We start from the raw sequence: 27947 nt of genomic DNA on the forward strand, positions 1-27947 counted from the left end.
CCCTCCCCTCACAACCCCTTTTCTCCCATCACCCACAAACCCCACCCCTCCCCCCCCCACCCTCTTCCCATCCTCCCCCACCCTCGCCCCCTCCACTAACCCCTCTCGCTCCTCCCCCCATCACCTCCAACCCCTCTTCTTCACCGAAAAACAAAAACACGCAAAAAACCCTCTCACTAACCTGCATCGCCGCCCTCACCAGCGCCTGCTGCTGCCCCGGCGCGAGCTGCATGACCGCCGACTGGAGCGTGACCTGGCCGGGTTGGGTCTGTAGGGGGGTGGGGTGGGTTAGTAAGCGGTGTGGGAAGGTGGTGGAGAAGGAAAGGAGAAGGAAAAGAAAGGAGGGGGATGAGGAGGGGTAAAGGATGAGGCGAGGGACGGGGAGGGTTAGCAACGGATGGGACGGGAGGGGAAGGGGGAGGAAGAGGCGGGGAGGAGGGGTGAGGAGGGAGAGGGAGAGGGAGGGGAAGGGGGAGGGATGAGGAAGCGCCAAAACTACCCTATCACTCACCGCCTGTATCGGCAACCGCGCCAGCGTCGCGCCAATCTGCGCCGCCGTGGGGCCCGAAGTGGGTGGTGTTGGTGCCGGTTTCGTCTGATTTGGTGCGGATGGGTTCGTGTTCGTATTGAGGAGGTTCGTATTGGAGAGGAGGGGTGTCGAATTCGTATTGAGGAGGTTCGCATTCGCGTTCGAAAGCATGGGTGTCGTGTTCGGTAGATTCGCGTTCGCATTAGAGAGCAACGGGGTAGATGCGAGCATCGGCGTCGCATTCGAAAGCATCGGTGTCGCATTTGACAGCATCGGCGTCGCGTTCGACAGCATCGGCGTCGACGAGGGGTTGATATTCGGTAGATTCGCATTCACATTCAATGGCGTCGCCGAAGTCATCGCCGCCGGCGTCGGATTCTGCGCAACACTCGACGGTGCGACAGACGATGGCGCAGTCGTCGACGCCGGCCGATTGAACGGCGTCGAGGACGGTGGTGGTGGGTGCATCGCGGACATCGCGGACGAATTGGGCGCAGCGGAGGAGTTGGGCGCCGACGATGAACCTGGTACAGAACTTGATGGCAATGATGTGTTCGTCGCACTCGGCTTCTGCGGCGACTCCGGGGCGCCTAATCTGGCGCGCTTCGCGGTATCGTGCGGCGCCGCGTCCGCTGGCCGTTTGTTCGACGTCGTGGGTACGGGGTGTGGTCGGGCGGGTGCGGTGAAGGAGGCGGAGATGTGTAGGGTGAGGGCGGCGTCGTAGGAGAGCCAGGGCTTGATGGTGTCGGTGGCGAGCTAGAGAACAGCCGTCAGCACACAATGAGCACGATTCACATCGGTCACGACGAGCACAACGGAGAACTCGCCACTCACCTTCTTCTGAAACTCTCCGAGGGCTCCAAGTGGCCTCTTGCCATACCGCACGCTCGAGTAATTGATCTCCCTTTCCTTAAACGCCTGCACGAGTCCCTCCCATCCCATGCCGTCAAGTTCGGGGCGGACACACGTCGTCGAGTGGCGCGCATCGTCCGGCTCGACGGCAGCCATATGCAGGACCTGCTTCCACACCGGCTTCTGAATCGGCACGCTGGTCAGGGTATCAAACATCTCGAGCGCGGCCACGAGCGCATCGAGCACGGCCACGGGGTCCTTGCCCGTCACCGCGGGCCTACGCTTCCCCAGCGGGCCGGACTCGTACGCTTGTTTAAGGACCTCATGCATGAGTTGGGGGGCGGTGAAGAAGAGGTTGAGGAGGAGCGGGTTGTGGGAGGGCCCGTAGAGGATGACGCCGACGCGGACGCGATTGGCGGGCTTGCATTGGACGGCGCGGGCGAGGATTGGGGGGACGAGGGACGCGATAGTAGACCATGCATTCACGATGGGCGCGGAGGCCTCGATGAGGAGCGCGATTGCTGTCTCGCCTGCGTAAGAGGTCATGGCGGCGGAGACAAAGGCGCGTAATGGCTTTTCCCACGCCATCCATCATGGACTACACGCTCTACTCCAGACAGCTGATCCTCCCCGGATTCGGTCTCCCCGCACAGCAGGCCCTCCTGCGCGCCAAGGTGGCAGTCGTCGGTGCCGGTGGTCTCGGCTGTCCCGCGCTCACCTACCTCGCGCTGTCCGGCGTTGGCCACATAACGGTGATCGACCACGATACCGTCGATCTCTCCAACCTCGCCCGCCAGTCCCTCCACTCCCGCGCCTCCATCGGCACAAACAAAGCTCTCTCCGCGCAGGCCTCCCTAGCCGCCCTCGCCCCTAACATCACCGTCACCCCCATCCCCACCGCCCTCGATCCCACCAACGCCATCTCCCTCCTCGCCGATCACGACCTCATCCTCGACTGCACCGACAACCCCGCCACGCGCTACCTCCTCAACGACTCGGCCGTCGCCCTCCACACGCCCCTCGTCTCTGCTGCCGGCCAACAGTACGACGGACAGCTCGCCGTTTACAACTACCGCGGTGGCCCGTGTTTGCGATGCGTATTTCCCAAGCCGCCCGCGCCCCAGTTCGCGCCATCTTGCTCCGAGGTCGGTGTCCTCGGCCCCGTCGTAGCAACTATCGGCTCCCTCCAGGCGCTCGAGGCGATCAAGATCCTCGCCAACCTCACGCCGCCCGGCGCCTCAACTTCACCACCACCGTCGCCTCACATGCTCCTCTTCTCCGCCCTCGCCACTCCGCCCTTCCGGTCCATCAAGCTCCGCAATCGCAAGCCAGACTGCATAGCGTGCAGCAACCCACACGCACCCATCGACGTCGCCTCTACCGACTACATTCAGCTATGCGGCGGTCCGCGGCCAGACTGGGAGTCCCTCGGCATGCAGGTGCGCGATCCGGCGCTGCGCATAGATGCGAATGTACGTTACTCTTCTCCTCCCTCCCATCCCATTCCTCCCTCTCCTTTCCTCCTTCCTTCCGTTTCTTCTGTCCCTCCCCTTCCCTTCTCCTTTGTCCTCTTCCCTCGCGCTCTTTCCCTCCCCTATCCTTCTGCCCTCCCCGACCAACCTCCACAACCTCACCAACCCTACTAACCCAACCTCGCCAACCCACCTAACCCCCCCTCTCCCAGACCCTCTCCACCCAACTCCGCTCCGACCTCCCACCCCTCCTCATTGACGTCCGCCCGCCGGTCGAGTTCGGGATCTGTCAAATCGAGGGGTCGATTAGTGAGTGTTGAATTCTTCTTGTCTTCGGTTTTCTCGTTCGTCTGGATTTTTCTCTTGGTTTAGATTCTTCCCTTCGTCTGGAGGGTCGTTCGCCCCATCGTCCTAACGACCCTTTCGCTTCTTCGCGCTCCCCTCCCTCCCTTTTCCTCCCTCCCCTTCCCCCCTCTCTCCCTCCTCCCTCCGTCCCACCTCCCTCCCCCTCCCCTTCCCACCTCTTCCCCTCCCTACTCACACCAAACCCACTAATCACCCCCCCCACTCAGACGTTCCCCTCCCCACCCTCCTCGCCGAGCCGGGCAGGGTGCTCGAGATGGTGATGGGCAAGGTGCCCGAGATGGTGATGGGTGGGGCTGCATCGAACGAGGGCGAAGGCGCCTCCGCGACTGCACGCGACAGCGCTTCCGCGAATGGCGTTGACAGCGCCTCTGCGACTGCGTCGACTCCAAATAGCGCCGACATGCCTCCAACAAACAGCGTTGACACGCCTACAACAAACGGCGTTGACACGCGCACAACGACCTCCGCCCCCTTCACGACCTCCTCCTCCTCCACCTCCTCCACCGTATCCACCTCGCCCACCTCACCCCGCCCCCTCATCACCCTCTGCCGCCTCGGGAACGACTCCCAGCTCGCCGCGGATGCGCTCAGGGATGCGTGCGTGTTATTTCCTTTTGCTTTTCTCCCTCCCTCACCCCCTCTTCCCCCCTTACCGCTCCCTCCCTCCCTTCCCTTCCCTCTACCACCCCATAATTCTTACTCACAAAAACACAGCCTACCTAACACGCACCCCATCCTCGACCTCATCGGCGGCCTCCGCGCGTGGGCGCGCGACGTCGAGCCTGGGTTTCCTGTTTATTAGGGGTAGTGTGGGAGGGAGGAAGAGGGGTATAGTGGTGACGGTGCGAGAGTGGAGGGGGGAAGAGGGGGAGGAGGCGAAGGAAAGACCCCCTAACGGGGTGGGGTGGGAGGAAAGGGGTGGGAGGGTGATGGAGAAGGGTAGGGAAGGAGGATGGCGGAGGGGGAGGGGAGCCAGGTGATGAACCCTCAGAGGGGGCGACGCACGCCTCCAATGCCGATGGGCAAGGGTGAAGGCAGGGAAAGGGTGAAGGCAGGGAAAGGGTGAGGGCAGGGAAAGGAGGGACGGACGGGAGGTGGAGGTGGAGGAGGGGACGACGAAAAATTGATATGGGCACCCCTTAGTCATGCGCACCGCTCGACCGGAAGTCATGCGCGCCGCTCGACTGGAAGTCATGGACGCCGCTTGACCGGAAGCCATGGACGCCGCTCGACCGGAAATCATGAACGCCGATCCATCAAAGAGTTATGCGCGCCGCTCGCCCGAGAGTCGATGACCTCCTCACGTCTTACCCACGGACGACCTCCTCACGTCTTACCCACGGACGACCTCCTTGCGTCGTACTCACGGACGACCTCCTTGCGTCGCACCCACGGACGCCCTCCTTGCGTCGTACCCCTCGCGTCGGACCTTCTCCCTGGCATTGTCAAGCCCGGCAGGAGGCCCGCAAAATCATGCGAAGAGGTCGCCTTCCCCTCGCAGAGCGCGCAGCCGCGCAGCTACCTTGCGAAAGCTCGCAGGTCATTTCTCGAATGTGTGTACTGTATCTCGCACCGTATATCAGTACGCATACCAAGTTGAACCACAAACAGATCTCGGTCAGCGCAAGAGATCTCGGTCAGCGCAAGAGCGCAAGAAGTCCTCGTACACTCTACGCGCGCGCCTTCAGCGCCCCGCTCTCCACCAACTCGCGCACCACGCTCGGCACGGCCTCCTTCATCGGCTTTCGCTCATCCCCGTCTCCGCTGCACGCGAGGGTCGACGAGGCGGAATCACAGCAGGTTGAAAGTGCGTGCGTTTCTAGTTGAAAGTGCGTGCGTCTCTAGTGAAAAATACGTGCGTCTCTAGTGGAAAATACGTGGGTTTCTGGTGGGAAAAACGTGCGTGTCTGCCCCATATCCTATAGCACAAGACTTTCGTGGCGCCTGCTGGAGCTTCCGCCATTACGTGCAGAAGGGATCTCTGGCGCGATGACTACGCGGAAATGGACGGGTTGACCAAGATGGTCAGGGTGACCAAGATGGACGCGGTGACCAAGGAGATATCGAAGCCCCGACATTCGCAGTGTCAACTGTAAAAGTAACTCGACGCGCTGCTTTCAGAATGGACGCAAGGCAACACACGCGCTGAGCCAACACGACAGGTGATCCTTACGACTTGTTTATCGTATCCTCATATTCACTCTGAGTCAAGATTGCCGTCCCGGAGTGCATAGAGGTGTACCCCGCCTACCACGTCTGACTATGGCATAGGTAACTGACTCTCTCGTAGCTTTGCTTGGAGCGTAGCCGGCGCATTTCTCTCGCCGTCGAACATGTCTCTAATCCGCTTCCTCCTCATCCACGCGCTCCACTCGTCATCCCCGGCCAGATCACACTAAGGCGTTACCGCATGCACCACGTTGTATGGATGAATGTACCGTGGATGATAAGTATAATGGACAAGACAGTTCATTTCCAGCTGAGTGGAGGCGATCCCCTGCAGGACAGCGTGAAGAATGTCGGCAGCTGCTTCTTTTTGCCTCACGCCGTTTTCCCAGTCTCCACGCCGACCGCACCACTAAATTGCGGCCTTCTCATTGAGTGACGTTGATCCCCCACTGAGGACCATCCCTGAAGGCAAAATCTTACGGACAAGCATCATTTCTGTATCCTGGACGAGTATAAAGAGCAACCAGTCGCCCGCTGCTTGCCAGCTCACCCAGCTTCTTTCCCCTCCAAGTCGCTGACAACTTCTATAATCTACACGCAACCAGTGAGGCGCTATCCGCCGAGCGTCTACTCAAAGCTGACTGACACCCGCCCGACTTTCAGTGTCCTCTGACACCCCGCTGCTGCACCTCAGCTTCGACCGCGACCCTCTCATCGCCCCGAGCGACCATGCCGCACATGTCCTCGTCATCGGCGGTGGCATCATCGGCCTGTCCACCGCCTGGACGCTGCTTGACAGTGGCTACAAGGTCACCGTGCTCGCTGAGGAATACGCCACGCTCGACGGCAGCAAGCCGCGCCTCACGTCCCAGATCGCAGGCGCGCTGTAAGTCGCACCGCTCTCGTGCGAATCCGCGTGGGCTTCGCGCTGACCCCCTCCCCAGCTGGGAGTACCCGCCCGCCGTCTGCGGCCACACGTCGGACGTGACGTCCCTCGAGATCTCCAAGCGCTGGGCCATGGTCTCCTACCACGTCTACAAGCACATGGCTGCCGACCTCGTCCTCGCGACCAAGTACAGCGTCAAGATGCGCGAGACGGTCTTTTTCTTTGACAAGCACGTCAGAGACGACGCCGAGCAGCTGCGCAAGATGCGCGAGATCGAGCGCAGCGGCGTCGCCGGCTTCCGCCACGACACCAAGGTGATCCACCAGCTCGGGCTCGACGAGAAGAAGTGGCTGGACGCGTACGAGATCCTATCGCCGCTCATCGACACGGACAAGGCGCTGGTGAACATCCAGAAGCTCGTCGTGGCGAAGGGCGCGACGCTCGTCACCGGGAAGGTCGAGAAGGACCTGCTGGAGGTCGAGCAGGAGCTGCGCAGCAAGTACGACGCCCAAGTGATCGTGAATGCCACGGGCCTCGGCGCGTGGACGCTCGCGAACGACAAGAACGTCTACCCGCTGCGCGGCGCTGTCCTTCGCATCCCCAACGACGGCCAGAAGTTCGAGAAGATCAAGAAGGCGCTCGTCGTGAGCGCCGTCGACGTGCCCTCCGATAAAAATCCGAGTAAGTGGGCCATCGCTCAAGTAATTCCCCTCCGCCCCGCCGCTTACGCCTCCCCCGAGGTTCATCTTCATCGTACCCCGCAACGACGGCATCCTCTACGTCGGTGGCTTCTCCGAGCCCAACAAGACGGACTTCATCCCCGAAGACGACCCCAACGTCCTCATGATGGCGCGCGATGCGGAGGACTTCTACACCGAGCTCGATACCGAGCGCCGCGACTCGGCGTTCCCGCTCGCGCAGGGCTTCCGCCCCGCGCGCAAGGGAGACGTGCGCGTCGAGCGCGAGCTGCGCACGCCCGCTGGGAGCACGGACAAGAACTGGAGGCCGATCGTGCACAGTTACGGGCACGCGGGCGCGGGGTGGTCGCTCGCGTTCGGGAGCGCGCTAGAGGTAAAGGCACTGGTGGAGGATGTGCTCGAAGGTCTGCCGGCCCATTCGATGAAGGAGGCGGCGCCAAGCGTGGTGTCGCATGCGCAGGTGCGCGAGCTGGTGGAGAGCGGGGCGCTTGAGGCGCGTGCCTAGAGCTGAACTTGGGCTAAATATTGAATATGTCCGAGCACTTGCTGAATCTCTTAGTCCATAGCTGCAAAACATGCTGACCACATCGTTGCCGTGAAAAACAATGTGTATCGCACTAGTATGACCCAAGGCCGCGACCACGCCTGCGCAGGCTGCAAGCGCCTGTGCGTATGAAGAACGGCGAATTGTGGATTACGGCTTCGACTTGGAAGAAACGATGTGTATGAGAGTGGCAACGATGCCGGAGATGGTGGAGGGTAGAGCAAGAAGCAAGAATATGGCGCAAAACACGCCCCGTACCGATTCAGAAAGCACCATTCCCGGTCACCGTCAACTTGCCCGTGGTCTTTGATAATCAAACAAAGTCATGAGGTCGTCGATTCAGCGCCTTGAAAATCATGCAATCGTTCATCCTGGCCATGCAGCCCTATTGGCAAGTGACGCACGGAGTTGCGCAAACCACACACCGATCAATGCTAGGATTGAACTCAGGTCTTCGGCTGTCCTCCCCTTCGGTGCGTGCAGTGCACGTGTTCGCGCCTCTGTAGCGACATCCATGACCTCCATTCCGGCCCACCAGTCAGATGCTCTTGAGGCCCTTCGGTCCTGCATTCTGGAGGCACAATTTGATCTCACGCGTCCCCAGGTATATTATCTCCTTTCTAGTCCTGGTCTTCGATATATCTGGACGATACTTCGCAGATCAGCGACATTCAACGGCTGATCCACCGCGTCACGGCCGCCCTCACCTGCGCTCGCAACGCACACACCACCGTCAACAAGCCGTCATCCGAACTGCTCCAGCCCATCTTCGCCTTCGTGCAGCCATCTTACGAGGACTGCGCCAGCGTGGCCTTCTTACAAATCTCTTGAATGGACGAGCGTCGCGCGCGTCTGCGCGCGATGGCGTTCCATCGCGCTATTACTTCCTACGCTATGGTCGACGATCGACCTGTGCCATCATGACGACCCCGAGGTCGGGGAGGCGCTCCTAGCGAGCTCTGGCGCTGCGCCTCTCACGATGTTCTTCTCAACTGAAAGTTTTTCCCATTTGCCTTGCGAGGCGCAGATCCTACAGGCCATCCTCGACCATCACATACATAGTTTGCACATTGCCGTGGATAAAGACGACGTCCTCCGAAACCTCTGCCGCGTCTCCACTGCGAGCTACCAGCCCTGCAGAATCTGACCATCTTCGTTCGCGTGTTTTCATTATCCAGCGGGCATTGCCCGAAAATATTTGGTGGTCGCGTGCCGCCTATTAGTAGGCTCATTCTGCGTGAATTTGACGTCTGGAAGCACGACACCTTTGCAGGCCTCACTCATCTGGCCATCTGTTGCCCTCTAATTCTGAAAGAACGTGCACAGCAACCTTTCTCGGATTTCCTCTCATCCTCACGTTAACTTCAGGTCATACTCATGGCATCCTGCGCGTTACCTTTTGAAGGCGTCGGCCGATTCATTCCCCTGCCCTTCCTTCACAAACCACAGCTTGAGGCCAACTTCGTAGGTGATTGGCCCCTGATTCCTGTGCTGGACATACCGGATACGTGCGACGCCTGGCTACTATTCCTGGTTCGGTCCACCATCCTAAAAAACTTCTCATATCCTCGCTGCCTCCCTTCACCCGCTTCCGACCGCTGCACCGTGCCATCCACGACCACACGTTCCGCGAACTACCACCAACTCCTGGTAGATACCGGCCGCGTTTCCATCGATGGCGTTCGCGACTTTACCTTCCTCATCGGACTCGCTGATCCTGATGCGTCCCTCACCTTCGACACCGTGGATGATTTCCCTAGGTCCATACCCGTTGCGAAAGAGATAGAATTCCTGTTGACCGTACGTATACCTCGGATCCACACGCTCCATATCCTGGTAAGCTCAAAGCACGACCCGTCGACCTTCATCCACGCCCTCGCCACGATCTCAGGTACGAACGCGGACGTGATGCTCTGTCCTGCTCTCGCAGACCTGAACATATCCGGTCATACACCCGAAGATCTCCTGAACGTCTGGACAGTCATCAGCCGACGTGCGCACGCGGGTGTCCCGCTCAAAGAGATCCACTTGCACCAGGACATATCCCGCTACGATGATAGGCTGCGGTTTCATGTTACGAAGAGAAGGAAACAAAGCATCTCACTAAGTTCAGTCGGTACCCCGATTGATATCCTCACGACGTACATCGCACCATGGCCGAAGGAAGCATCACTATCGTTGAATTCACAAGATAAGTATCGTTGAGTTTACAAGATAATACAAGTCGATTCAATGACAGGATCGTGCATTCAGTTCTCGACAAGTAGCTCGGGCCTACCGCCGGGAGGAGTCAGCCGTGCCGTCTGGCCCACATGTCCATCCTCGTTCTCCAGCTGATCGCGCACCTGAGCGTACGAGATCGCACTCGGCGCCGCCTCCTTCATCGATGTTGGCGGCAGCCCATCCAACACGTCCTCCACGAGCGTCTTCGCCTCGAGCGCGCTCCCGAACGCGAGCGACCAGCCCGCGCCCGCGTGCCCGTAGCTGTGCACGATCCGACTGTGGCCCTCCCTGCCCGGCACGCGGCGCAGCTCGCGCTCGACGCGCACATCCCCGATGCGCGCAGGACGCAAGCCCTGGGCAAGCGGGTACGACGGGTCGCGGTGGTCGGTGTCGAGGGGGGCGTAGAACTCCTTCGCGTCGCGCGTCATCTTCTTGACGTTCTCGTGCTCCTCGTCAACGAGTGCGGTCTGATTGGGCTCAGAGAAGCCGCCGACGTAGAGAATATTCTCGTTACGCGGGACGATGAAGATGAATCTATTGAAGTTGTCAGCGATCGAACAAAAATGGGTAGATTATGAACGTACTCCGATTTTTTGTCGGAGGGAATGTCGACGGCGCTGACGACGAGAGCCTTCTTGATTTTCTCGAATTCCTGGCCGTCGTTGAGAAGGCGCACAACAGCGCCGCGAAGCGGGTAGACGTTGCTGTCGTTCGCGAGAACGGAGGCGCCGATACCAGAGGCGTTGACGATCGCATCGGCGGAGTACCTCGCCAGCAGATCTCCTTCCACCTCCAGCAGATCCTTCGTCACCGTCTCGGTGACCAACTTCGCGCCCTTGGCCTCGACGAGCTTCTGGATGGTTACAAGGGCCTTGTCGGTGTCGACGAGAGGCGAGAGAATTTCGTAAGCGTCCAGCCACCTTTCCTTGTCCAGCCCCAGCTCGTGGATCACTTTTGTGTCGTGCCGGAACCCCGCGATGCCGCTACGCTCGATCTCGCGCATTTTGCGCAGCTGCTCGACGTCGTTCTTGACGTGCCTGTCGAAGATGAAGACCGTCTCGCGCATCTGGGCACTGTACTCGCGCCGAAGGACAGGGTCGGCGGCCATGTGCTTGTAGACGTGGTACGAGATCATGGCCCAGCGCTTCGAGATTTCGAGGGATGTCACGTCCGACGTATGCCCACACACGGCGGGTGGATATTCCCAGCTGGTGGGCCATCAGTGGCTTGGCCGAGTAGTAGTGCAGGAGAACGACGTACAGGGCACCGGCGATTTGGGACGTGAGACGCGGCGTATTGCCATCACGCGAGGCGAACTGCTGCGCGAGCACCGTGACCTTGAAGCCGCTGTCGAGCAGTGTCCAGGCGGTCGACAAGCCTATGATGCCACCACCGATGACGAGAACATGAGGTGCATTCTGCCCAGGAGCAAGGAGGGGCTTGCGCTCGAAGCTAAGGTGGAGGAGAGGCGCGTCGGAGGACACTGGGCGAGCGTCGATGAGGTACAAGCACAAAATCAGGATTTTGACTTACTCTTTGTGCTGTTATGGGTCTTCGAGCCGTTAAGCGTGGAAGAAGAGGAAGCAGGGGAAGATGCGAATTGGGATGTGGGACTTGGATTCGACTGAGCCACCTTTTATACCAAGATTTACTGAATTGGCAGCCCTTGAGGTCCAACAAATAGAGACCGAAGATGAGACCGGGGTGGCGTCTATGCACGCGGATATTGCCCGTGCATGGGGTACAATGGCGTAAGTCCGTTCTAGGTCAGTCCTGAGGCTGGGCAACTTGGGTACGCCAGAAAGCTCTAACCAGTCGGCCGTCTCGGCGGAATACCTTACTGAATGAACCTCTGATTGGCCCCATTGAAGAGAGCTGACGGCCCTTTACTCGGAGTACTAGCCACCTTGTGGGTCCCGCCGCGGCCTTTACTTTGCATGCCTTTAAAGATTGCGTGACTGAGGATAGACAGCCAGTTTCGAGCAGCGCATCTCCGGAGGTTACGTTTCTGCGAGAGACGGGGTGCCGCGACGGTAAGATCCAGCCGGCTCTCGAGTGTTGATGATCATTGTTCGGGACAAGGAATAGCTTTTGTATGCACGTATTTGGCCTTGACGGCGCTCCGTTCACCATTCCACTTACGATCACTTCAGTCTCCTGCGTCCTGACTGTTCTTATTCGCATTCGTTCCTTTCCGCATTCAGACAATGTACGAGCCCATACGAGGAGGAACGCGCGGTGGTCAGGCTGAATTCAAGTGGTCCGACGTCTCCGCTGACAAGGATAGGGAGGTGTGTAACCTGCCCTTGCCCTAGATCAATTGCGCTCATCCGCTCCCACAGCACTACCTCGGACACAGCATCAACGCCCCCACTGGCCGATGGCAGAAGAATAAGGACATACACTGGTACCAGCGCGAGAAGGAGCAGACAGAAGCGGACCGCCAGGCAGAAATCCGCCGAATCAAGGAGGCTGAGGCCGAGGCCCTTGCTATTGCACTGTGCGTCCTCCAGACCATCATCCCAGCCGCTTCTGTACCCCGGTCCCTCCTCCCCCGCCTGAAACGAGCTGACCATGCTTTTAGAGGTTTCGCACCAACCAAGTCTACGGACGCCACTGCGAAGTCCTCAGGAGCACCTGCTGCCTCCGGCACAAATGCTCTACCGATCGGGACAGGGTCCAATGGCGAGCCCACTGCAGATGCGGGCCCAGCAGCTGTTGCTGCCATGAACGACATGCAGCGCGCACTCGAGAAGGAGGAAAAACGCCGCCGGAAAGCCGAGCGCAAAGAGGCGAAGCGTGCTGCCAAAGAAGAGAAGAGAAGCGAACGACGTCGTCGGCGTCACGGCGACGATGAATACGAGCGCTCACCCAGTCGCAGCCACCACGGACGCCATGATGAGGACGAGGTGGATCGCAGGCCTGGTGACGATGGGCGTCGTCGGCACCCGCGTTCGCGCTCACCCCCACCTCGTCGTCGCTCAGCATCACCGCCACGGAGGAGAGATAGAACTCCACCACCGCGACGCGACGCATCGCCCGGAGGATACGACGAGAAAGATCGGGAGCGCGAACGCGAGCGGGACAGGCGACGATGGGAGCTGAATAATCGCAGCCGTTGAACGTCTAACACCTTCATCGCATCCCTTCCCGTCGTGATGTACACCCTTGCTCTAGGTATTCCTACCTTCAGGTTTGATATATCGATATCGCATACTCGCCCATTGCATATTATGGAAGACTACAATATCCCAGGCATGAAAGTATTGTCCGTGACAAGTCGTGAATACAAGAACGGAGGAGGGCGAACAAGGTCCGAAGCGACGATCCCGTACGCTGGATACGCCGCTTTGAAGCTAAGCGGCGTAGGTGATACTGTATCCTACAAAGCCTCGACAAGTCCATGCGTCTACAACATCGCTACAGCTGCAGCACCCGCGACCAAACCACCCGCCACCGTTGCAAACCACTCAGCCACATGAGGCGTAGCAGCAGCATTCGCCGCATCCGTACTCTGTGTGTATATCGCAGTGTACTCCGAGTATGCCATCTCGCTGCCGGTGAAGGTGGGGTCGGGCATGACTGTCTGCATCAGGCTGGGAGTGAAGACATCCTCGACCTCCTGGTACTCGCCGTCGATGAGCGTGGTGTAGGTGAAGGGGGTTGGATCGCCTGCATTAGCACCGGATGTATCTGCCGGCTGGCCGACAACAGGCTGAGTCGTAGTCTCCTCATCTTCCACGGGGGTAGTAGTTGTGGTCTCTTCATCTTCATCGTCGAGATCGGTAGTCGTAGTCGTGAGAGCGGTAGTGGTCAAGGTGCGACTGAATGTCGTGTGAGCGTCAGATATAGAGCTCGTATACCCAACTCACAGAGTTTGCGTTGTGGGAAGCCCATCTTCGTCGGTGGTGATTGCTTCTACGATGGACTCGCCGCCACTGTGAGTAGGAAGGTAGTGTGAGGTGTCATGCGGAGCAAAGGAGAAAAGATCCGTCAGCAAAGCGGCGCATTAGACAGTTAGCGAGTACACACATGACGACGGTCTGAGTCTGGGCGGCGACGTAGGACGCGAGGAGTAGGAGAGGGATGGCGAGACGGAGGACCATAGTGCGGATGGAGTGTGCGGAGGTGACCATTAGAACGGAGATGACGACCTGTTTGTGTCTGCTGATGTACGTGCAGATATCGCACTGCTCAAGCACAGGCGCAACTTGGGGAAACAGCGACCAAGGATCTAAACGCTGACAAGTGAGGGAAAGAACATGAGGCTCACGCAGCTGGCATGATGAAACAGCTTCCCACGGTTGCGGGAGATGCCGAGCGGTCGAATCGTCCCGAAAACCAAAGTTCAACTTCGACTTTTCCGTTCATGTCTATTCGCAGTCCTGAAGTGCAACACCCAACTCGCACTGTCTATGGAAGAAAAACGTTACTCTAATCAGGAACAGGAGCTATGGCGCTCACTACCGCTATTGTTCGGGATTCTCATCTTCTAGCCCCGTTGATCAGCGGCGCCGGTACTGCTACACCAGAGCGGGCGCTGAGCGGGTTCCACAACCGAGCTGGCGCCTGCCGCCGACCGGCTTCCCGGGCTCGATTACCCTCTTCTTTTCCACACGGGACCAGCAGGCGTATCCGGAATCAATGACCCGAGTAAGTACTGAGCCAGAGAGGCGGCGGTAGGCCTTCTGAAGGATCCTTCGGAACAGATACAATATATCAGACGTACAGGACAGGTGCTGTTCTGCAGCTGTTTTCGAGCCCGCAACGCTAGAATCTGCCGAGGACCGCCGCAGGTGTGGTCCACCGATGATGCAGTTGATGTGCAGTTTCATGTCTGATCAGCCGCTGTGGATTCGGTACATATGAGCGCGTGGTCAAATTCAGCAGAGACGGGTTGCTTCCTGCGCTGACGAGCATGGCATGTCTCTCCCCAGCCTCGTACTTGTTCTGGGCCGTTTCCTCTGTGTTGTTTGAGTGCTTCCTCGTTTATCATCTATGGTCCTTCGATCGCTTCAAGTGCCTCCGGTACGTCCTCATTCCCCTTCCCGTGCGCTCCCACTCATCATAGGCGCCTCAGATGGAGCAGCAGTAGCAGCGGTCAAGCAGGTGCCTTCAAGCGCTTCATGACCGTGCGCGGTCTCCTCGTCTTTCCCTGATCTGCACCTCACGCGCTCCTCAGTACTCCTATCTTATCAACATACCACTGCTCATCGTGTTCTCTGTCGGTTTTGTGGTCATCAAGTACCAGGAGGGCTATGTCGACTACCCGCTGTATGGCAGTACGTCGTGATTATCCATCTGCTCATCCCCCGCGTACTGAACAGGTGTCCATCTGTCATCAGTCATCCCGAAGCCATACCCTCTTTGGTCACAAGCGCACAAGGACGCAGTGCTCCCCCTCACGCTCATCTTCTCCTTCGTCTTCAGCTTCGAGATTGTCACCCACCTCGAGGGTACGTGGCTCTATCGTTGTTCCGCGTACCTCGCTAAACTTCGTTAACCCACCTCGGTCTTGGCTCGAATCGCATGGTCCCCCGTTATGCCGCGCCCTTCCCAACCGTTTTCCGACCACGGTTCTCTGTACCCAGAGCTATGCTTCTGGCTATACCTCGTCAACTCTGGCGCAAATCAGCGCGATTGGTTCAAGGTGCGTCGCGACATTTCTTCAGGCGCGCCGCCACAATCCCCTAACGACGCCCATCTCCGCTCCGATCGGCAATCATGCTCACGCGCGTTCCACAGTCTCCTCACTTCAAGTTTTGGGTTGGGGGCTCCGCTGTCGCGCTCGTATACATGCCGCTCGTATGCGCGCTGACAAGGCAGGACGTGCTAAAGGTACGGAAAATATCTATAAATGGGTGCAGCGTTTCGATCTTTGCCATCTCCCTTTTGACTCTGCCGTCGCGCTCGTCCGCTCTGTACACACGGTCTCCTGCTTACGCTCATGACTCTTGCAGAACGAAGCAGCCACATTTTTTGCCGGTGGCCTCGGAAGCCTGCTTGTGACCGCTGGTTTTATACCAGTATTGGCACGATTCCCTGCATTCCTCGATGCCCTGGTGCGTACGGCTACATTCTAGCCAGCGCAAACCATGCTCACTCTTTCTGCTGCACAGAAAGGCGATGAGGTCGACATGGCCACTATCACTCGTTTGACGAAATTCCATGAAATGCACGTAAGTACTTGTTCTATGCCTTCGCTTGCATTCCGCTCAATTACTCGTATGCTTCGTAAATCAGTGGATACGTATCATCACCCGCCTCCTCTGGGTCATTCCGATTCTTGCCCTTGGTGCAGATGGGCTTAAGGGAATTCCGTCCTTGCTGAAACACACCGGTGTCGTGGGTGCGTTTGCCGCCCCTCTATGCGCCCGACATCTTCTCACTGTGCATACCTGCTAGACCTGCTATCGACATGTTCAGCCTTTGGGTGCATGATCTCAAGCGGGATTACCCTAGTGGTAAGTCCATGGATCTTTGTTATCGTGCGCGCCTTGTCAAACAGAACCTATAGATCTTCTTCCCCCGTTCAATCGAGGGGGAACTGCGCGTAAAAGATGCAGCTCGCGCGCGGCGCGCCAAGGTCAGTATGCGTTGGTTATACCTAGCGAAGCATGCTCATTGACCGCACACTCGTCAGACCCGTGGCTCCATGCTCAGCGACCGCAAACATCTCCTTCCAGATACGAAACAAATTATCAAGGATGCCAAGCGTGCCCTGGGTTCTGCCTCGCCAAAGCGTGGCGCCTCCTTCGATATGGAGGTCCGCAAAGGTGTTCTCGCCGAGGAGCTTCCCTCGCTCCCCGTCTCGCGTGCTTTCGCCGTTGATGCACCAGGAAGTGGAACGCCTCGTGGCTGGTCAGATACGCCACCTCCACCGGCATGGTCCGCTACTGCATCCCCAGCGCCCTCGCCTTTGCCATCCGCACCGTATTGGGGCAGCGCATCACCAGCGTCGGGCCTGTCGCCCATACCCCCATCCCCGTCACCATCGGGTGGTTCACACTTTGCGCTTGGAGACCCACCTATCACGGTGGTCGTCCCCTCTTCACCAGCACCCAATTCTCCATTGACGCCCTTGCGGCGACAATCCGTCCGTGAGGAGATGGGTGAGTGTTGGCCATTTGTAGCCGTTTATCTGTCACTCATCATCTTTCACAGGCGGCGCCGGCGTCATGCGCATAGGCAGCTTCTCTTCCGGGTCCACAGCGGTGTCGAGTTCGCATTTGACCGTCAGTGCCCTGACCGAGCGTAATCTCAACGATCACAATCGCGCCCTCGTCAACCCCGCAGTGCATAAATTTACCAGTCCAATTGGTGAGCCTGCTTTCCTACGTACTTTGGCCGCGCATCTAACGTCTTGTAGATGTCCTGTCCTATCCGAGGCCAGGCCAGTCGAACGCCTCCCGACTTACTTTTACGCGACGATGAGGATGCAGTATGCAGCGGGCTTGTGAGATTCACTTGGTCCTGTGAGATCTACTGTGGCGTGTATGATCTACTGGAATGTACATACCTTAAATCCCCTTACTATTTACCAAGGTATAGTCGCAGCTACGTTTGTATGTGCGGCGTCCTATCCTTAGCACTACCATCTCTCGTACATACTGCTTATTTATTGACTGCTAACGGAGCCGCGTACAGCAGGCGTAGCATTTACACTGTGCTTCCTGGAACATCGTCATGTCTGCCTGCAACGTTAGTTTCCCCATGAACACCTTGCGCGGGCCCTTCACTACGAACACCGCGGCATGAATACGAAGCAACAATGGGAAGACGAACTTGCTTGTTCAAAGTTAAAGATATCTCGCGCTCTTCAAGATATGTACACTTCTATATTGCTGCTACTATAAGTGGTATCCTACGCGCCGGACTTCCAGTACGCGATGTCGCCGTCAACCATCTCATACGGCTTGCCCTGTTGACGCAATTTGCCCGCCGCCTTGACGGCCGCCTCACTACCATGCTCGCGAAGGTCCTCGTACGACATGATCTCACCGCACACGAACTTGTTCTCGAAGTCGGAGTGGATGACACCGGCAGCCTGCGGCGCCTTCGTGCCTTCGCGGATGGTCCAGGCGCGCACCTCCTGAGGACCGCACGTAAAGTAGCGGATGAGCTGAACGATGGTCAGACCAAAGCACAGACAGATAGCACGCATGACTGACCCTCAAGCTACTGTAACCGGCCTTCGTGATCTTGCCCAGAGCGCTCTCGCAGCCGGCGTCCTTCTGCGCCTGCTCGCGCTCCTCTTCAGGCAGCAAACTCAACCGCTCCTCGAACGCGACCGAGAAGGGGATGATGGGGTCCCCAGGGTTGTGCTCATCGACCCAGGCCTTGATCTTCGGTAGCCATTTGTTCTTCTTCCGGGCGTAGTCCTTCTCGGACAGGTTGACGAGGTAAGTAACCGGCTTCGCTGTCAGCAACTGCAAGCCGTTCACGACATCGATCTGAGAACGCATGAGAATGACTCTCAAGATGGTTATACATGGAAAGAATCAGTTGAAACAATTGCTCTCATGCGACATAGTGGGGCGTTACTCCCGTCTCGATGAGCTGAGTTTGTGGCGCATTCACGCCCTCATCACGCGAAGAGATCAAAGAGGTGACACACACCTCCTTGTTATTCCAGTCAACCTTGCGCACGTCCTTGTTGTCGACGGTGAGCGTCTTCAAGATCTTCTCGACGGTTGCCTACAATAGAGGATGAGCCAAGTCCGGCGTATGTCGCCAACAATTGACTTACAACTTCCTCCTTCCGAGCTTTGTCGGCCAAGCTCGAGTTGCCCAGGGAGCGCGTAGTCTTCTTCAAGCCATCGAGGTGCTTCTCTACCCACTCGATGTCCTTCAGCCTCAACTCCGTCGAGATGATGTCCATGTCGCGTAGCGGGTCGACATCACCCTCGACGTGGGTAACCTCGGCATCGTCGAAGGCGCGCACGACTTGGAAGATACCATCGACCGCACGTACGTGCGACAGAAAGCTGTTGCCGAGACCCGCACCGGTGGATGCACCCTACGTAGCAACATGAGCTGCAAGCAGAGGCGTCGACAACGATTACACGTACCGCTGTCAAGCCGGCAATGTCTAGGCACGTGAGGAATGCGGGAACCTTGTTCTGAGGCTTGTACAGCTCGCAGAGCCAGTCGAAGCGCTCATCGGGTACGGGGATACGAGCTTCCTGGAACCAGTCAGGCTGGCGACGAAGGAGATATCATGGGAACTAACTTCAGGGTTGATCGTCGCGTAGGGGAAGTTGGCAGCCTTGCCCAAGTCTTGAGAACGACTTCAGTCTCGAGCTGCAAAGCTACTGGACTGCGCATACCTGACGGTGATGACCGGTTAGCGCGCGATCTGCGCGATCAAGACACTATCCCACCTGTGTTGGTCAAGGCGTTGAAGAAGGTCGACTTCCCGACGTTGGGGAGACCTGGATCGGCACTGAGTGAATGCCTGCGTCGGAAGACAGAGGCGACGGACCCACGATGCCAACCTTGAGGTTGTTGCTGGGGCGTCCAAGGAGGACCTTCTTCTCCGGGGCTTCCTTCTTCTTGGGGGGCATCTTTTTCTTCGCGTACGCCGCGGTGGTGGTGGAGAAGAAACGAGAGGTGTTGACGGAAAAGAGTGCACCGATTTGGCGCCTACAGCCAAAAAATCGATCAATCTGGATCATGTGGCCTGGATGAGAAAAGGAAAGTGGAGGGACCCGGAAAATTTCGCCGGAAATTGGGGTTTTATACGGCCGACCCGGCCCGAGCCTGGACCCACAACTCGCGAGCCCTCACACGTTTCTCTCTTGCGCCTTCAACTCGTTTGGCCCACAGAGGAAACGCTGTTTCTCCCTAATCAAACAAAAGAGTGGAATGGAGTGTCTATGATATCAATTGTGACCACCACCCTCCACCACCACGTCTTCGCAGACTAAGACGTTGCAGCTTTGGCCTTCAGCACACCAATCCAAGCCCGTCCGCCGCATCAGAGACTGGCCGTCATGGTATATGACTCTGGCATCGAGTCCGAGGCCGTGACAGGGAGTATAGTCGTTTCGGCCGTCTCAGAGTTCGCACTCGAGGAGGACATGGTCCTCGCGGGCACCGGCGCAGAGCCCGACCCCGTGGCTACATGGACGATGAGTAGTGCACATTGTAGCGATATCCTTGTGCGTACCGAAGGCCAGCGCCATGTTGAGCATAGCGTCTGCAGCTGCGCCGTCAAGATTGATGATCGGGTCATGCCGGCCATTCTGGCGAAGAGTGCACACCTGATCCTCAGTGGTCAGCGTCTCATCGACAAAGCGATCTCGTTCTACGTACTCTGCGACTGGTGGCATCCAGACCCTGCATATTTCCACAGTTCATCTGCTTCGCGGTCTGGCAGATCTGTACACGGGAGTCAGCGATAATTAAGCGCGAGATTGTTCTCATACCTGCATGCGCTGCTCGGGGCTGAACCGACTCCTCACAACATCCTGCGTAGCCATCGGGAAGCTGGCGGGATCGCTGGGTAGGTCTTCGCCAGGGCAGAAATGTCCGTCAACCATCATTGGTACGGGTCGAAGTACACCGTCCGTGCTGTCAGTATTGATCAGTGCGAATAAGACGCTCAGAGGTCAAGCGCGCACCAGATATAAGTCCTATCAACGTCGTTGAGACGTGGACCCTCGACAACGTTGTTGGCGCCACCAGCGACTGTGAACAGCCATGCCTAACATCAGCGGAGTGAACATGAAGCACAACCGTGACGCACATTTGGTTGTGCAAGCTGGCGCCGCCAGTGCAGTAGAGACGCTGATCGCTCCAACGGAGCAGAGGAGGACGGCCCTAAGAGTGAACATCTGCATTGCCACATCCATCAGCGTGCGGACAGAGATCGCTGAAGGCTCGCTCACCTTAGAACAAAGGAGTGGGTTGCCGAGCAGGCGACTAGATAGCTGGAGAACGATGTTCGTCATTCAAGTCGCTGAACGTCATAACCCATCGAGAACGATAACTCACACTGTATAGTAGTAGATGGGCAAGAAGCGGAAACGGTGCTCGTCGACGCGTCAACGGTATATATCCTCTGGTCGGGCTCCTACCTGTCAAGCGCCAACTTGAGGCCGGACAGCATGTCAAAGTCAGTTTGGCTCTCATCAAAGTCACGCCGCTTGGGCCTGTTGAACTTCAGCTTGGTCAGGTGCTCAGCAGGTGACCGTGATAAGGTGGCGAACGCGACTTCAGACGTATACCTGGTAGCACAATGAAGCCCAGCTACGCGTGGAGGCGCTAGAGACATGGTAACAGTGATGGCGCACCTTAAGGCGTCGGATCAAGATTGCAGAAAGCCTTACCTTCAACGTCGTATATCCCCAATGCGTGGACCGGTCGGAATGGGTATGAGGAACACAAATGGGACATTTATAAGGGCGGATAAGCCATACATTCTTACATTTGGAGTCGAATTGGTGGCGGGCAGAGCAGATGAGGATGTTTTCAAACATCCAATTCTGCGGCTACAGCCGCCGCCTCTTCTTCTATGATGGCAAACGCACGTCGGACATGCTCTTCCTGGGCAAGCATTAGAAAGTGTGCATGAGAGAAGACAGATGCGCTTACTTCTGTCCGTGCAGCACCCACCGCGAGGCGCACACAATGCACACCATTCAGAGACGTCTGTGACAGGAAGAGTTCACCGCGGCGGCGGTCCAGGCGATCCCATAAAGCTTGTGTTAGGGCATTAGGCGTCTTCGACTCCGTAAGTTCGGCCGCCGCATGGACGACAGCCTCGTCGGCAGCCTTTGAGACTGCAGGCTGTTCTATCTTGACCTGATCCGCCTCCTTTTGCCACGCAGCGGGGACCATGCGGAACACAGTCAAGCCAAGCGAAGGCGGCGCGGCCAGCACCAGTCGTTCGGACTGCTTGATGAGCGACACAAAAACCTCGTTCAAGGCGATGCCCTGAGAAGAATTCAAGAAGGAGTTCGACTGGAGACTGAACGAGACCGACCTTTCTGATATGCGCTTGAAACCCTTCCACACCGTACGACCGGAGGACGAACCAGAGCTTGAGTGAACGGAAGCGACGACCGAGTGCAAGATGCCAATTGCGGAAGTCAGTGACCGTACCTGAAATCATGGCATGAGCAAAGGAGAAGCATATGCCGCTTCGAAGACAAACCAGCTTCTGCCTCCTTCGTCCGTAGATACAGTGGCGTGACGTCAAGCGCTTGGGTCAATGTCAACCGATCCCGGACCCAAAGAGTACTGCAGTCGAAGTTCACCAGGCCCCACTGCATAAAGCATGAACGTGCGATCGTTGGCCAAGATATTATGCACTTACTTTGTGAAAGTTGATGCAGAGGGAGTTGGCGGCGGAATTGATGTCGGCGAGGTACAACTCCTCGCGCTTCTCGGGAAGAGACAGCGCCACTCCGGCCCAAGCAGCATCGACGTGCAGCCATATATCGGGATGACCGCTGACTACGAGAGCGTAAGCATTAGTAATGGATAGAAACCTAAAAGGATCTACTCACCCACTTCGCGTATTTCGGCGATATTATCAATAGCACCGGACGATGTGGTGCCAATGGTGGCGACTGTAAACAAAGGTAAGCGCTAGAATTTAACTCCCAGCAAGTCAGCACACTCAAGAAAAATGGGCGATGCCCCTTCGCCTGTTCATCTGCGATCGCTTGGGCGAGTCCTTCGCCTCTGAGCCCGTATGCGTCCTTTGCCTCCACATCGATAGTGCGTACAGCGAGACCAAGGACGCGCCCGGCCTTTAGCGCGAGCGAGTGCGTCTGGGTGGTGCATAGCATGACCAGATCCTCGTGGCGTGCCTGAGGATGCGAGTCCATGTATGTATTCCTAGCCGCCACGGCGGCGATGAGAGCTGACTCTGAGGCCGTAGTCTTGAATGTCATGAGCATTGCATGACAGACTGCAGATATCGAGATGCTACATACCTGCAAGCAACCACCGCCAGAGGTGCTGCTGTTCAGGAAGGCCTTATCGAGGCCGAAGAGCTGTGCAGCCCAGTCCATGACAATAACTTCGAGCTCGGTACATGCTGGACTGCAGATCCACTGAAAGTAAGTCAACGGTCATCTTCGTGCGCTTCGAATGGAAGTGCGAACATTGAACCCGGGGTTGGACACAGCAGACGAATAGAGATCCGCAAGGATGCCCTCGAAGGTGCATGCCGTCGGGAAGTACGCGAAGAACGAAGGGTGCGACCAATGGGTGATTCCCGGCAGTATACATCTCTTGTAATCAGCAGCGATATTCTCAAAAGGTTCTCCCTCTTGTGGCGGAGAGCCTGGAATAAGCTTGGCTAGGTAGCCAGGTTCGACGGCTGCGACCACCGGCTGCTCCTGCAGCGAATAAAAGTGGTCGCAGATCTGATCGATGGCTGCGTAGCCGGCCTTTCTGAACCTATGATAGACGAAGATCAGTCGAGCATCAACTCGGGCGTGATGAGGGACACATACTCCTCGATGTCCAAAACCATAACGGGGTCGCTGAAGAGAAGACAGAGACCCTTCCCCTATATATTGTTCCTACGCCCGGTCACGCCGATTGGGAGCGGAGTTTGCTACGAATTGCGACGCCCGGGCCCGCGCACGACCCTCAAGGTCTATCTTCTCCGCAAGCCCGAAACCCGTCCTTACCGCGGCTGCGAATACCTGCATGGCCAACTGAATGCCGAGCACTCAAGCGCCCGTGGCTACTGCGCGGCGTCTGGGACATCGAATTGAAGAAGGGGAGCGATCACATGATCAGAGGATGGCTTTCATGACGAATGGCGCCGGCGCGCCCGCGAAAACACCGCTCGGGCTCACATCGCTTCAGCTGCGACATCAGTGCCCATGTCTCAAGGTAGGTGCCCGGACGTCAAGAGCACCAATGGCATCCTTCACAGGTAGACGAAGGCAATGTCGATGTCATGACGTTAATAAATTATGCTCATCCGTATAAGAAGGTAAGTTACACGCGTCCAGTAAACCGGTAGGGCCACTGCATGGCGAATATCATAAGCGTCGATAAGTACGTAGGTAATGCAACAATGTCCTGACCTAACCGTAGATTGTACAGAAGTCGTCGAGCTCGCTTGCGCCATGAATTCAGCGCACTAGCGATAGCCCGTATAGCTTTCGTAACTTGGTGGTGTGTTCTGTTGCCCACCTACTAGGCTCGCGCGTACGGCCGCGTAGGGATCAGCATACTGCATCGTACGACTGACCCGCGGGCCGACGTCAGGCTCCGGTAGCACAGGTGGACCACTTGGGCTATATCCTGGCGTGCCAGCCGGCGACGCACCGAAGCCCGTGGGGGCAGGGTCGCTGAACGCGCCATATGCATCCATGCTAGGGCGCGCCGCCGCGGGGGCCGGGGCGAAGCTGGCAGCTGGCTGGTAGCGATTGTTGTCGGAGAACGGCGAAGTGGGCGAACTCGAATTGTCGTAACGAGTGGGAGCAGTCGCCATAGACGTGCGCACAGGCGGGATCTGATGGTAGGAGCTCTCTTCGTCGCGATCGGGCTGTCCGTCGAACTCGTCTTCCTCGTCGACATCGGGTCGCTGGAAGGGAGGATCTCGCGGCCCGGTATGTAGCTTGCCTGAGCGCCAGTAAAGTATCAATAGGATTAAGGATGCAAGCCATGACGCTGAGCAAGGCATCAGCAGGGCTCTGGATTGCTTGTGGACGTACATACCGAAGGCTAGCCAAAAGAAGATGGCAGCTGCCTTCTTTGTGTTGCACCACCCAGGAAGGCCGTCTTTGAAATCATCTCCCTTGTCGGCGTTGGGGTCGTTGTCGGCATTCTTGCAACCCGCTTCCGTCCAGGCCGATATCGTAACGATGAACCTGCATGAATTGAGCGCGATCACAGCTTGCGTGACACGTGACACGTACGCGATCAACAGACTGAACGCGTTGCCAACGCCAGTGAGGATGAAGCCAACGCGAGCCTCCTTCAGGGCGCGCGCGAGTCTGGTCATCTTGTCGTACTTCTCGTATATTACAGGGACAAGGAGCATGAAGAGGGACAGAAAGATGCCGGCGATGGAGACGAACAACGCGAACCCGCTGAGACCAGCTGCGGGACTTGTCAGACGCGTCCTAAACAGAAGGAACAAGCCACGCACATGGCCCAACTTTCCACTTCGCTTGAAATGCAGCAACACTGGCGAAGCAAGCCATGGCGAGGAAGTTGAAGAAGATTTGAGAGGCATGGAACACAATGGTGGGTTTGGAGACGATCATCTACACAAACATTTGCGTTAGCAAACTGTCTTGGAAGCTCTCATCACGGACCCATAATGTGAAGACCCAGATAAGGGGGACGAGAAGCAGGAGGGCGAGCTGGCCTGCACTAGCACTGTGCTCCGCCATGCAAGAGGGAGAGCAACATATGATTACGTAACAGATGAACTGATGACGGTATGGCTGCGCAGCGGACGGGGAAGGACGGTTCTGCTTGTGTCCAGCGGTCGAAGAGGGGGATGGGAGGAGGGACTAAAGGTGCAATCAAGAGGGGAGCTCACGTTGTCTTCGACTGCCATCATCCCATGCCCACTGCTTATTCCGCCGGATAATCCAGACGACTTGGGACCCTTCGACGGCACCACCTTTGCCAGCCCATCCTTCACTTTCTCCAGAAAATCCATCCTTCCAAGGTCGTGAACGCGTCGTTCGGTGCTGGTGGTACGCTAGCCGAGGAGCGGTGGTATTGAGGCGGTCGTTATGGATGTACGCGTTATCGTGCAAGAAGTGCAGAGGCAAGGCGAAGGGACAAAAGGCAGGTGCTGAGCCTCCGTGGCGATGGTTGGTGACAGTCTGTGCAAGAGCTGTGCTGCGACCGAGGTTATGCACTGCAAATGCCGAAGACGATCAAGACGACGAACGCTCGCAGCAAACTCGCAGGCACCGCTATGATGTTATCGCCATGACGAGCTTGGCCCCGCACGTGTTCTCGGGAGCCGCCGAAGCTGAACTGAACGAGTTCGAGGACCGAGTGATGCATTCTGTCAGAGCGACTGTAGCACATTTGAGCCGTCTACTAGCCGAATAGGTCGGAATATACGGTCTACTCTCGAGTATTGGTATCGTAAAATCCACATGTTTGCAAGTAGTCCAAGGCAGTCCATCTTCCAGTCCGTAAATCAAGACACGTAATTACTGCGGCACCTTTTCGGTTTCTGGCGTCTGCATCTCCATGAAAGACAGCGGCACATAGTCGCCGGATAACGCGAGTCGATACGGGGACGCTGAGCGTGCGCGTCGTGTGATGAGGCTCGTTTGCGCGGGCCGGACGATCGCTGTGTGTTGGCGGTGGCGAAGACTTTCCTGGGCAAGAACACCCTCCTCACGATCCCCGCGGTCCCCTGAAAGCAACTGACGATCGCGCCGTCTGAGACGATTGCGCGGCACGCTCTTCGAGCGCTTCCGCACCAACTGCACGCGGCCGACAGCGTTGAACGACGACTCGGTCGACGTAGATGGCTGTCGCGTGATCTTCAGTCCATCCATCTTGAGGTCGAGCTGGGTGACTGCTCCCTCGGCCTGTGGTGGCGGTCTAGGTGACGACGGAGTTTCAGGTGTCTCAGCGCTGAGCAGAAGATACGGCTCCTCCGAGCTTGCGGCTGATGGCGTCGCTATCGGGACAAGGATGTCGGACGCGCGCGAGCGATCGCCTTCCAGGACAGCCAATGCATCGGACCGTTTCCGCTCTCGTGTAGAGGGGGATGCAGCGCGCGACGCGGACGTCCGCCCAAACTTTGGCGTACTGAGGGTATCATGGGAGGGATGGACAGAGGGCGCAGAGCAATCCCAGGAGATTAGGGTTGATTGTCCCGAAACATCATGTGGTGAGACTCGCGTAGAAGTCCCGATCTGCGATGCGCTTCATCAGAGTAAAAGGGTCAGCCCATGGTATTATGAACAAGCATGCTGCACGTACGTCTCCGAGCCTTGCCGCGTTGATATGTCAGAGGAACCTAGAGCGACATCCGACGGCGAGCTTGCTGTATGTACCGTTCCAAAGTAGCCTGTGGCGTCGGAGAGGGGAGGCGTGCCGACTAGTGAGGCAGGCGTTGTCGGGGCGCCATGAATGAGAAGGCCGGATGTAAAGAAAGGCGAATAGGGCGACGTGAAAGGCATGCGCAGAGTGTTGAGTGTGTCAAACTTGACGAGGGGGACGCTGCTAAGCAAGAGGTTGGCAGATTGACGACGCCCCACGATATATGAGCCGTCAGATTTGCCAATAAGCGCGGGTAGCGATCAAGATATGCTGACATTGTATCGTCGATGATGCGCTGCAAGGAACATGCGACATGACTTTCCATGACAAGGATGGGAGAATTGGAACGTCTTTCCCGCCAGAAACTGGGATGATTTGTCCTACCGACGCCCTGCGCAGTTTGCGCCACTTCCTCGAGTTAAGCTGGGGAGCGTCGGGGTCCTCTCTCCGGTACACTGGGCCGACCAAGTATATGTGAGAGGTTCCTAGCCTGGCGCGCTCACCAGAGTGCTGTCCACGAGGTCGGTACTGCGTTTATACGACATCATCGTCCGAGCGGTCGCCTAAGACGGAGCAACAAGGCGCGCGGTCCAAGAAAGAACGTGTAGTATGGAAAACTGACAGGAACTGGGAACATTCTGCGAAATACCGGAGAATGCGCGGAATACGTGGGAATATGACATTGGAGTGAAGGCAGCTTCAACGTTGGAAGCCTGAAGTTGGACGTTCATGTCCGTGGTATGACAGTCGAAATCAGGTTCTTCCGAGTCTTCACCAGAGCCGATTAGGGATGTGGGTAGAAAATGGGTACTCGGAACTCCATACCAAGGAAGGGAGAGTTCAGCGGCAAGTTGAGTGCCTGTGCAGGATGTGGAGAAGCTTAACCAAAGCCGGTGATAGCCGAAGGGAATGATCGTGATGGGATACGTCACCGTGACACCGTGACTTTTGTCCGAGGCCCATTGGCCCATTTGGAAGAAAAATGGTTGAACACGCGCGCGCGTGCCCGAGCAACCGCACGTTCGGAAGGACGAAATAGATACCTTGTACGTTTCCGAACAGCATGACATGAGGCTGGCAGAAAGGTACAGCAAGGTACGTCGCGACATTGCGGCGGGCCACCCGAGCCTAGAAAGCATTGTATAGTGCACGCAGCAATTCTATGGAAAGCAGTCTATTCAGCAGTCGCCGCGACAACCGCGCCGCG

General features: G+C 57.5%; 13 protein-coding genes across 13 annotated transcripts; 5 read left to right on the forward strand and 8 right to left on the reverse strand.

The window, feature by feature from the left end:
- Positions 1 to 731: 731 nt before the first annotated feature.
- On the reverse strand, positions 732 to 1927 carry SCHCODRAFT_02667815 (uncharacterized protein; the record flags this gene model as incomplete). The annotated part of the gene is made up of 3 exons (XM_003031762.3): positions 732 to 1124; positions 1190 to 1285; positions 1364 to 1927. The coding sequence occupies 3 exons, from the start codon at positions 1925 to 1927 to the stop codon at positions 732 to 734; spliced, it is 1053 nt and encodes a 350-aa protein (XP_003031808.1).
- Positions 1928 to 1950: 23 nt separating this feature from the next.
- Positions 1951 to 4021, forward strand: SCHCODRAFT_02667816 (uncharacterized protein; the record flags this gene model as incomplete). The annotated part of the gene is made up of 4 exons (XM_003032199.1): positions 1951 to 2853; positions 3066 to 3154; positions 3637 to 3816; positions 3934 to 4021. 4 exons carry the CDS (start codon positions 1951 to 1953, stop codon positions 4019 to 4021), a joined length of 1260 nt encoding a protein of 419 aa, XP_003032245.1.
- A 749-nt stretch (positions 4022 to 4770) lies between these two features.
- SCHCODRAFT_01171504 (DAO-domain-containing protein) lies at positions 4771 to 8347 on the forward strand (the record flags this gene model as incomplete). Its single annotated transcript, XM_050341166.1, has 9 exons — positions 4771 to 5026; positions 5087 to 5118; positions 5145 to 5304; positions 6052 to 6274; positions 6333 to 6959; positions 7015 to 7432; positions 7605 to 7638; positions 7967 to 7989; positions 8141 to 8347. 9 exons carry the CDS (start codon positions 4771 to 4773, stop codon positions 8345 to 8347), a joined length of 1980 nt encoding a protein of 659 aa, XP_050200039.1.
- Positions 8348 to 8893: 546 nt separating this feature from the next.
- Positions 8894 to 9721, forward strand: SCHCODRAFT_02502367 (uncharacterized protein; the record flags this gene model as incomplete). Its single annotated transcript, XM_003032197.2, has 1 exon — positions 8894 to 9721. One exon carries the CDS (start codon positions 8894 to 8896, stop codon positions 9719 to 9721), a length of 828 nt encoding a protein of 275 aa, XP_003032243.1.
- On the reverse strand, positions 9672 to 11658 carry SCHCODRAFT_02625917 (nucleotide-binding domain-containing protein). Its single transcript, XM_003031761.2, has 4 exons — positions 11273 to 11658; positions 11000 to 11222; positions 10324 to 10947; positions 9672 to 10273 (listed from the first exon to the last, which is right to left on the reverse strand). Coding segments are annotated over exons 1-4 (1356 nt in total). The 5' UTR covers positions 11274 to 11658; the 3' UTR covers positions 9672 to 9765.
- Positions 11659 to 11946: 288 nt separating this feature from the next.
- On the forward strand, positions 11947 to 12861 carry SCHCODRAFT_01189647 (uncharacterized protein; the record flags this gene model as incomplete). Its single annotated transcript, XM_003032196.1, has 3 exons — positions 11947 to 12030; positions 12082 to 12239; positions 12324 to 12861. 3 exons carry the CDS (start codon positions 11947 to 11949, stop codon positions 12859 to 12861), a joined length of 780 nt encoding a protein of 259 aa, XP_003032242.1.
- A 287-nt stretch (positions 12862 to 13148) lies between these two features.
- SCHCODRAFT_02503500 (uncharacterized protein) lies at positions 13149 to 13875 on the reverse strand (the record flags this gene model as incomplete). Its single annotated transcript, XM_003031760.2, has 3 exons — positions 13149 to 13563; positions 13612 to 13677; positions 13772 to 13875. 3 exons carry the CDS (start codon positions 13873 to 13875, stop codon positions 13149 to 13151), a joined length of 585 nt encoding a protein of 194 aa, XP_003031806.1.
- Positions 13876 to 14654: 779 nt separating this feature from the next.
- Positions 14655 to 17407, forward strand: SCHCODRAFT_02625928 (uncharacterized protein; the record flags this gene model as incomplete). Its single annotated transcript, XM_050345323.1, has 14 exons — positions 14655 to 14767; positions 14820 to 14871; positions 14922 to 15021; positions 15085 to 15195; positions 15331 to 15389; positions 15485 to 15577; positions 15700 to 15801; positions 15859 to 15918; positions 15983 to 16088; positions 16145 to 16203; positions 16257 to 16325; positions 16383 to 16851; positions 16904 to 17059; positions 17109 to 17407. 14 exons carry the CDS (start codon positions 14658 to 14660, stop codon positions 17171 to 17173), a joined length of 1611 nt encoding a protein of 536 aa, XP_050200040.1. The 3' UTR covers positions 17174 to 17407.
- A 105-nt stretch (positions 17408 to 17512) lies between these two features.
- SCHCODRAFT_02625929 (uncharacterized protein) lies at positions 17513 to 19368 on the reverse strand. Its single transcript, XM_003031759.2, has 8 exons — positions 19224 to 19368; positions 19123 to 19173; positions 18972 to 19018; positions 18811 to 18924; positions 18489 to 18758; positions 18359 to 18436; positions 17911 to 18192; positions 17513 to 17861 (listed from the first exon to the last, which is right to left on the reverse strand). The coding sequence occupies exons 1-8, from the start codon at positions 19303 to 19305 to the stop codon at positions 17604 to 17606; spliced, it is 1182 nt and encodes a 393-aa protein (XP_003031805.1). The 5' UTR covers positions 19306 to 19368; the 3' UTR covers positions 17513 to 17603.
- A 190-nt stretch (positions 19369 to 19558) lies between these two features.
- Positions 19559 to 20851, reverse strand: SCHCODRAFT_02625934 (uncharacterized protein). Its single transcript, XM_003031758.2, has 8 exons — positions 20738 to 20851; positions 20632 to 20673; positions 20490 to 20577; positions 20365 to 20431; positions 20170 to 20314; positions 20057 to 20122; positions 19911 to 20004; positions 19559 to 19861 (listed from the first exon to the last, which is right to left on the reverse strand). Exons 3-8 carry the CDS (start codon positions 20575 to 20577, stop codon positions 19719 to 19721), a joined length of 603 nt encoding a protein of 200 aa, XP_003031804.1. The 5' UTR covers positions 20632 to 20673; positions 20738 to 20851; the 3' UTR covers positions 19559 to 19718.
- A 268-nt stretch (positions 20852 to 21119) lies between these two features.
- Positions 21120 to 23442, reverse strand: SCHCODRAFT_02688731 (uncharacterized protein). Its single transcript, XM_003031757.2, has 10 exons — positions 23212 to 23442; positions 22858 to 23155; positions 22687 to 22806; positions 22368 to 22632; positions 22255 to 22317; positions 22062 to 22201; positions 21900 to 22011; positions 21729 to 21847; positions 21338 to 21679; positions 21120 to 21289 (listed from the first exon to the last, which is right to left on the reverse strand). Exons 1-10 carry the CDS (start codon positions 23229 to 23231, stop codon positions 21215 to 21217), a joined length of 1554 nt encoding a protein of 517 aa, XP_003031803.1. The 5' UTR covers positions 23232 to 23442; the 3' UTR covers positions 21120 to 21214.
- A 179-nt stretch (positions 23443 to 23621) lies between these two features.
- Positions 23622 to 25647, reverse strand: SCHCODRAFT_02625939 (uncharacterized protein). Its single transcript, XM_003031756.2, has 5 exons — positions 25266 to 25647; positions 24867 to 24984; positions 24634 to 24817; positions 24434 to 24585; positions 23622 to 24385 (listed from the first exon to the last, which is right to left on the reverse strand). The coding sequence occupies exons 1-5, from the start codon at positions 25386 to 25388 to the stop codon at positions 23853 to 23855; spliced, it is 1110 nt and encodes a 369-aa protein (XP_003031802.1). The 5' UTR covers positions 25389 to 25647; the 3' UTR covers positions 23622 to 23852.
- A 249-nt stretch (positions 25648 to 25896) lies between these two features.
- On the reverse strand, positions 25897 to 26880 carry SCHCODRAFT_02502522 (uncharacterized protein; the record flags this gene model as incomplete). Its single annotated transcript, XM_003031755.2, has 2 exons — positions 25897 to 26623; positions 26681 to 26880. The coding sequence occupies 2 exons, from the start codon at positions 26878 to 26880 to the stop codon at positions 25897 to 25899; spliced, it is 927 nt and encodes a 308-aa protein (XP_003031801.1).
- Positions 26881 to 27947: the final 1067 nt, after the last annotated feature.

This window comes from Schizophyllum commune, assembly GCF_000143185.2.
Source record: "Schizophyllum commune H4-8 unplaced genomic scaffold SCHCOscaffold_6, whole genome shotgun sequence".
NCBI classification, from domain to species: domain Eukaryota; kingdom Fungi; phylum Basidiomycota; class Agaricomycetes; order Agaricales; family Schizophyllaceae; genus Schizophyllum; species Schizophyllum commune.

What these genes read in the sequence shown, in the direction of transcription:
- SCHCODRAFT_02625917 (XM_003031761.2), bottom strand. An exon ending in TCCCAAATCGCCGGTGCCCT is followed by an intron (nt 10,948 to 10,999) that starts GTACGTCGTTCT and finishes ATGGCCCACCAG; the next exon opens with CTGGGAATATCCACCCGCCG. An exon ending in CCCTCCGACAAAAAATCGGA is followed by an intron (nt 10,274 to 10,323) that starts GTACGTTCATAA and finishes CAACTTCAATAG; the next exon opens with ATTCATCTTCATCGTCCCGC.
- SCHCODRAFT_02625939 (XM_003031756.2), bottom strand. Translation starts at nt 25,388, where the DNA reads ATGGATTTTCTGGAGAAAGTGAAGGATGGGCTGGCAAAGGTGGTGCCG. An exon ending in TGATGGCAGTCGAAGACAAC is followed by an intron (nt 24,985 to 25,265) that starts GTGAGCTCCCCT and finishes ATGTTTGTGTAG; the next exon opens with ATGATCGTCTCCAAACCCAC. An exon ending in CTTCTTTTGGCTAGCCTTCG is followed by an intron (nt 24,386 to 24,433) that starts GTATGTACGTCC and finishes TGCCTTGCTCAG; the next exon opens with CGTCATGGCTTGCATCCTTA.
- SCHCODRAFT_02688731 (XM_003031757.2), bottom strand. Translation starts at nt 23,231, where the DNA reads ATGGTTTTGGACATCGAGGA. An exon ending in TGTCCAACCCCGGGTTCAAT is followed by an intron (nt 22,807 to 22,857) that starts GTTCGCACTTCC and finishes ACTTACTTTCAG; the next exon opens with TGGATCTGCAGTCCAGCATG. An exon ending in GCATCGCCCATTTTTCTTGA is followed by an intron (nt 22,318 to 22,367) that starts GTGTGCTGACTT and finishes CTTTGTTTACAG; the next exon opens with TCGCCACCATTGGCACCACA.
- SCHCODRAFT_02625934 (XM_003031758.2), bottom strand. Translation starts at nt 20,577, where the DNA reads ATGTTCACTCTTAGGGCCGTCCTCCTCTGCTCCGTTGGAGCGATCAGC. An exon ending in GCCAGCTTGCACAACCAAAT is followed by an intron (nt 20,432 to 20,489) that starts GTGCGTCACGGT and finishes GGCTGTTCACAG; the next exon opens with TCGCTGGTGGCGCCAACAAC. An exon ending in GCCCCGAGCAGCGCATGCAG is followed by an intron (nt 20,123 to 20,169) that starts GTATGAGAACAA and finishes TCCCGTGTACAG; the next exon opens with ATCTGCCAGACCGCGAAGCA.
- SCHCODRAFT_02625929 (XM_003031759.2), bottom strand. Translation starts at nt 19,305, where the DNA reads ATGCCCCCCAAGAAGAAGGAAGCCCCGGAGAAGAAGGTCCTCCTTGGA. An exon ending in ACATTGCCGGCTTGACAGCG is followed by an intron (nt 18,759 to 18,810) that starts GTACGTGTAATC and finishes GTTGCTACGTAG; the next exon opens with GGTGCATCCACCGGTGCGGG. An exon ending in TTGACTGGAATAACAAGGAG is followed by an intron (nt 18,193 to 18,358) that starts GTGTGTGTCACC and finishes ATGCGTTCTCAG; the next exon opens with ATCGATGTCGTGAACGGCTT.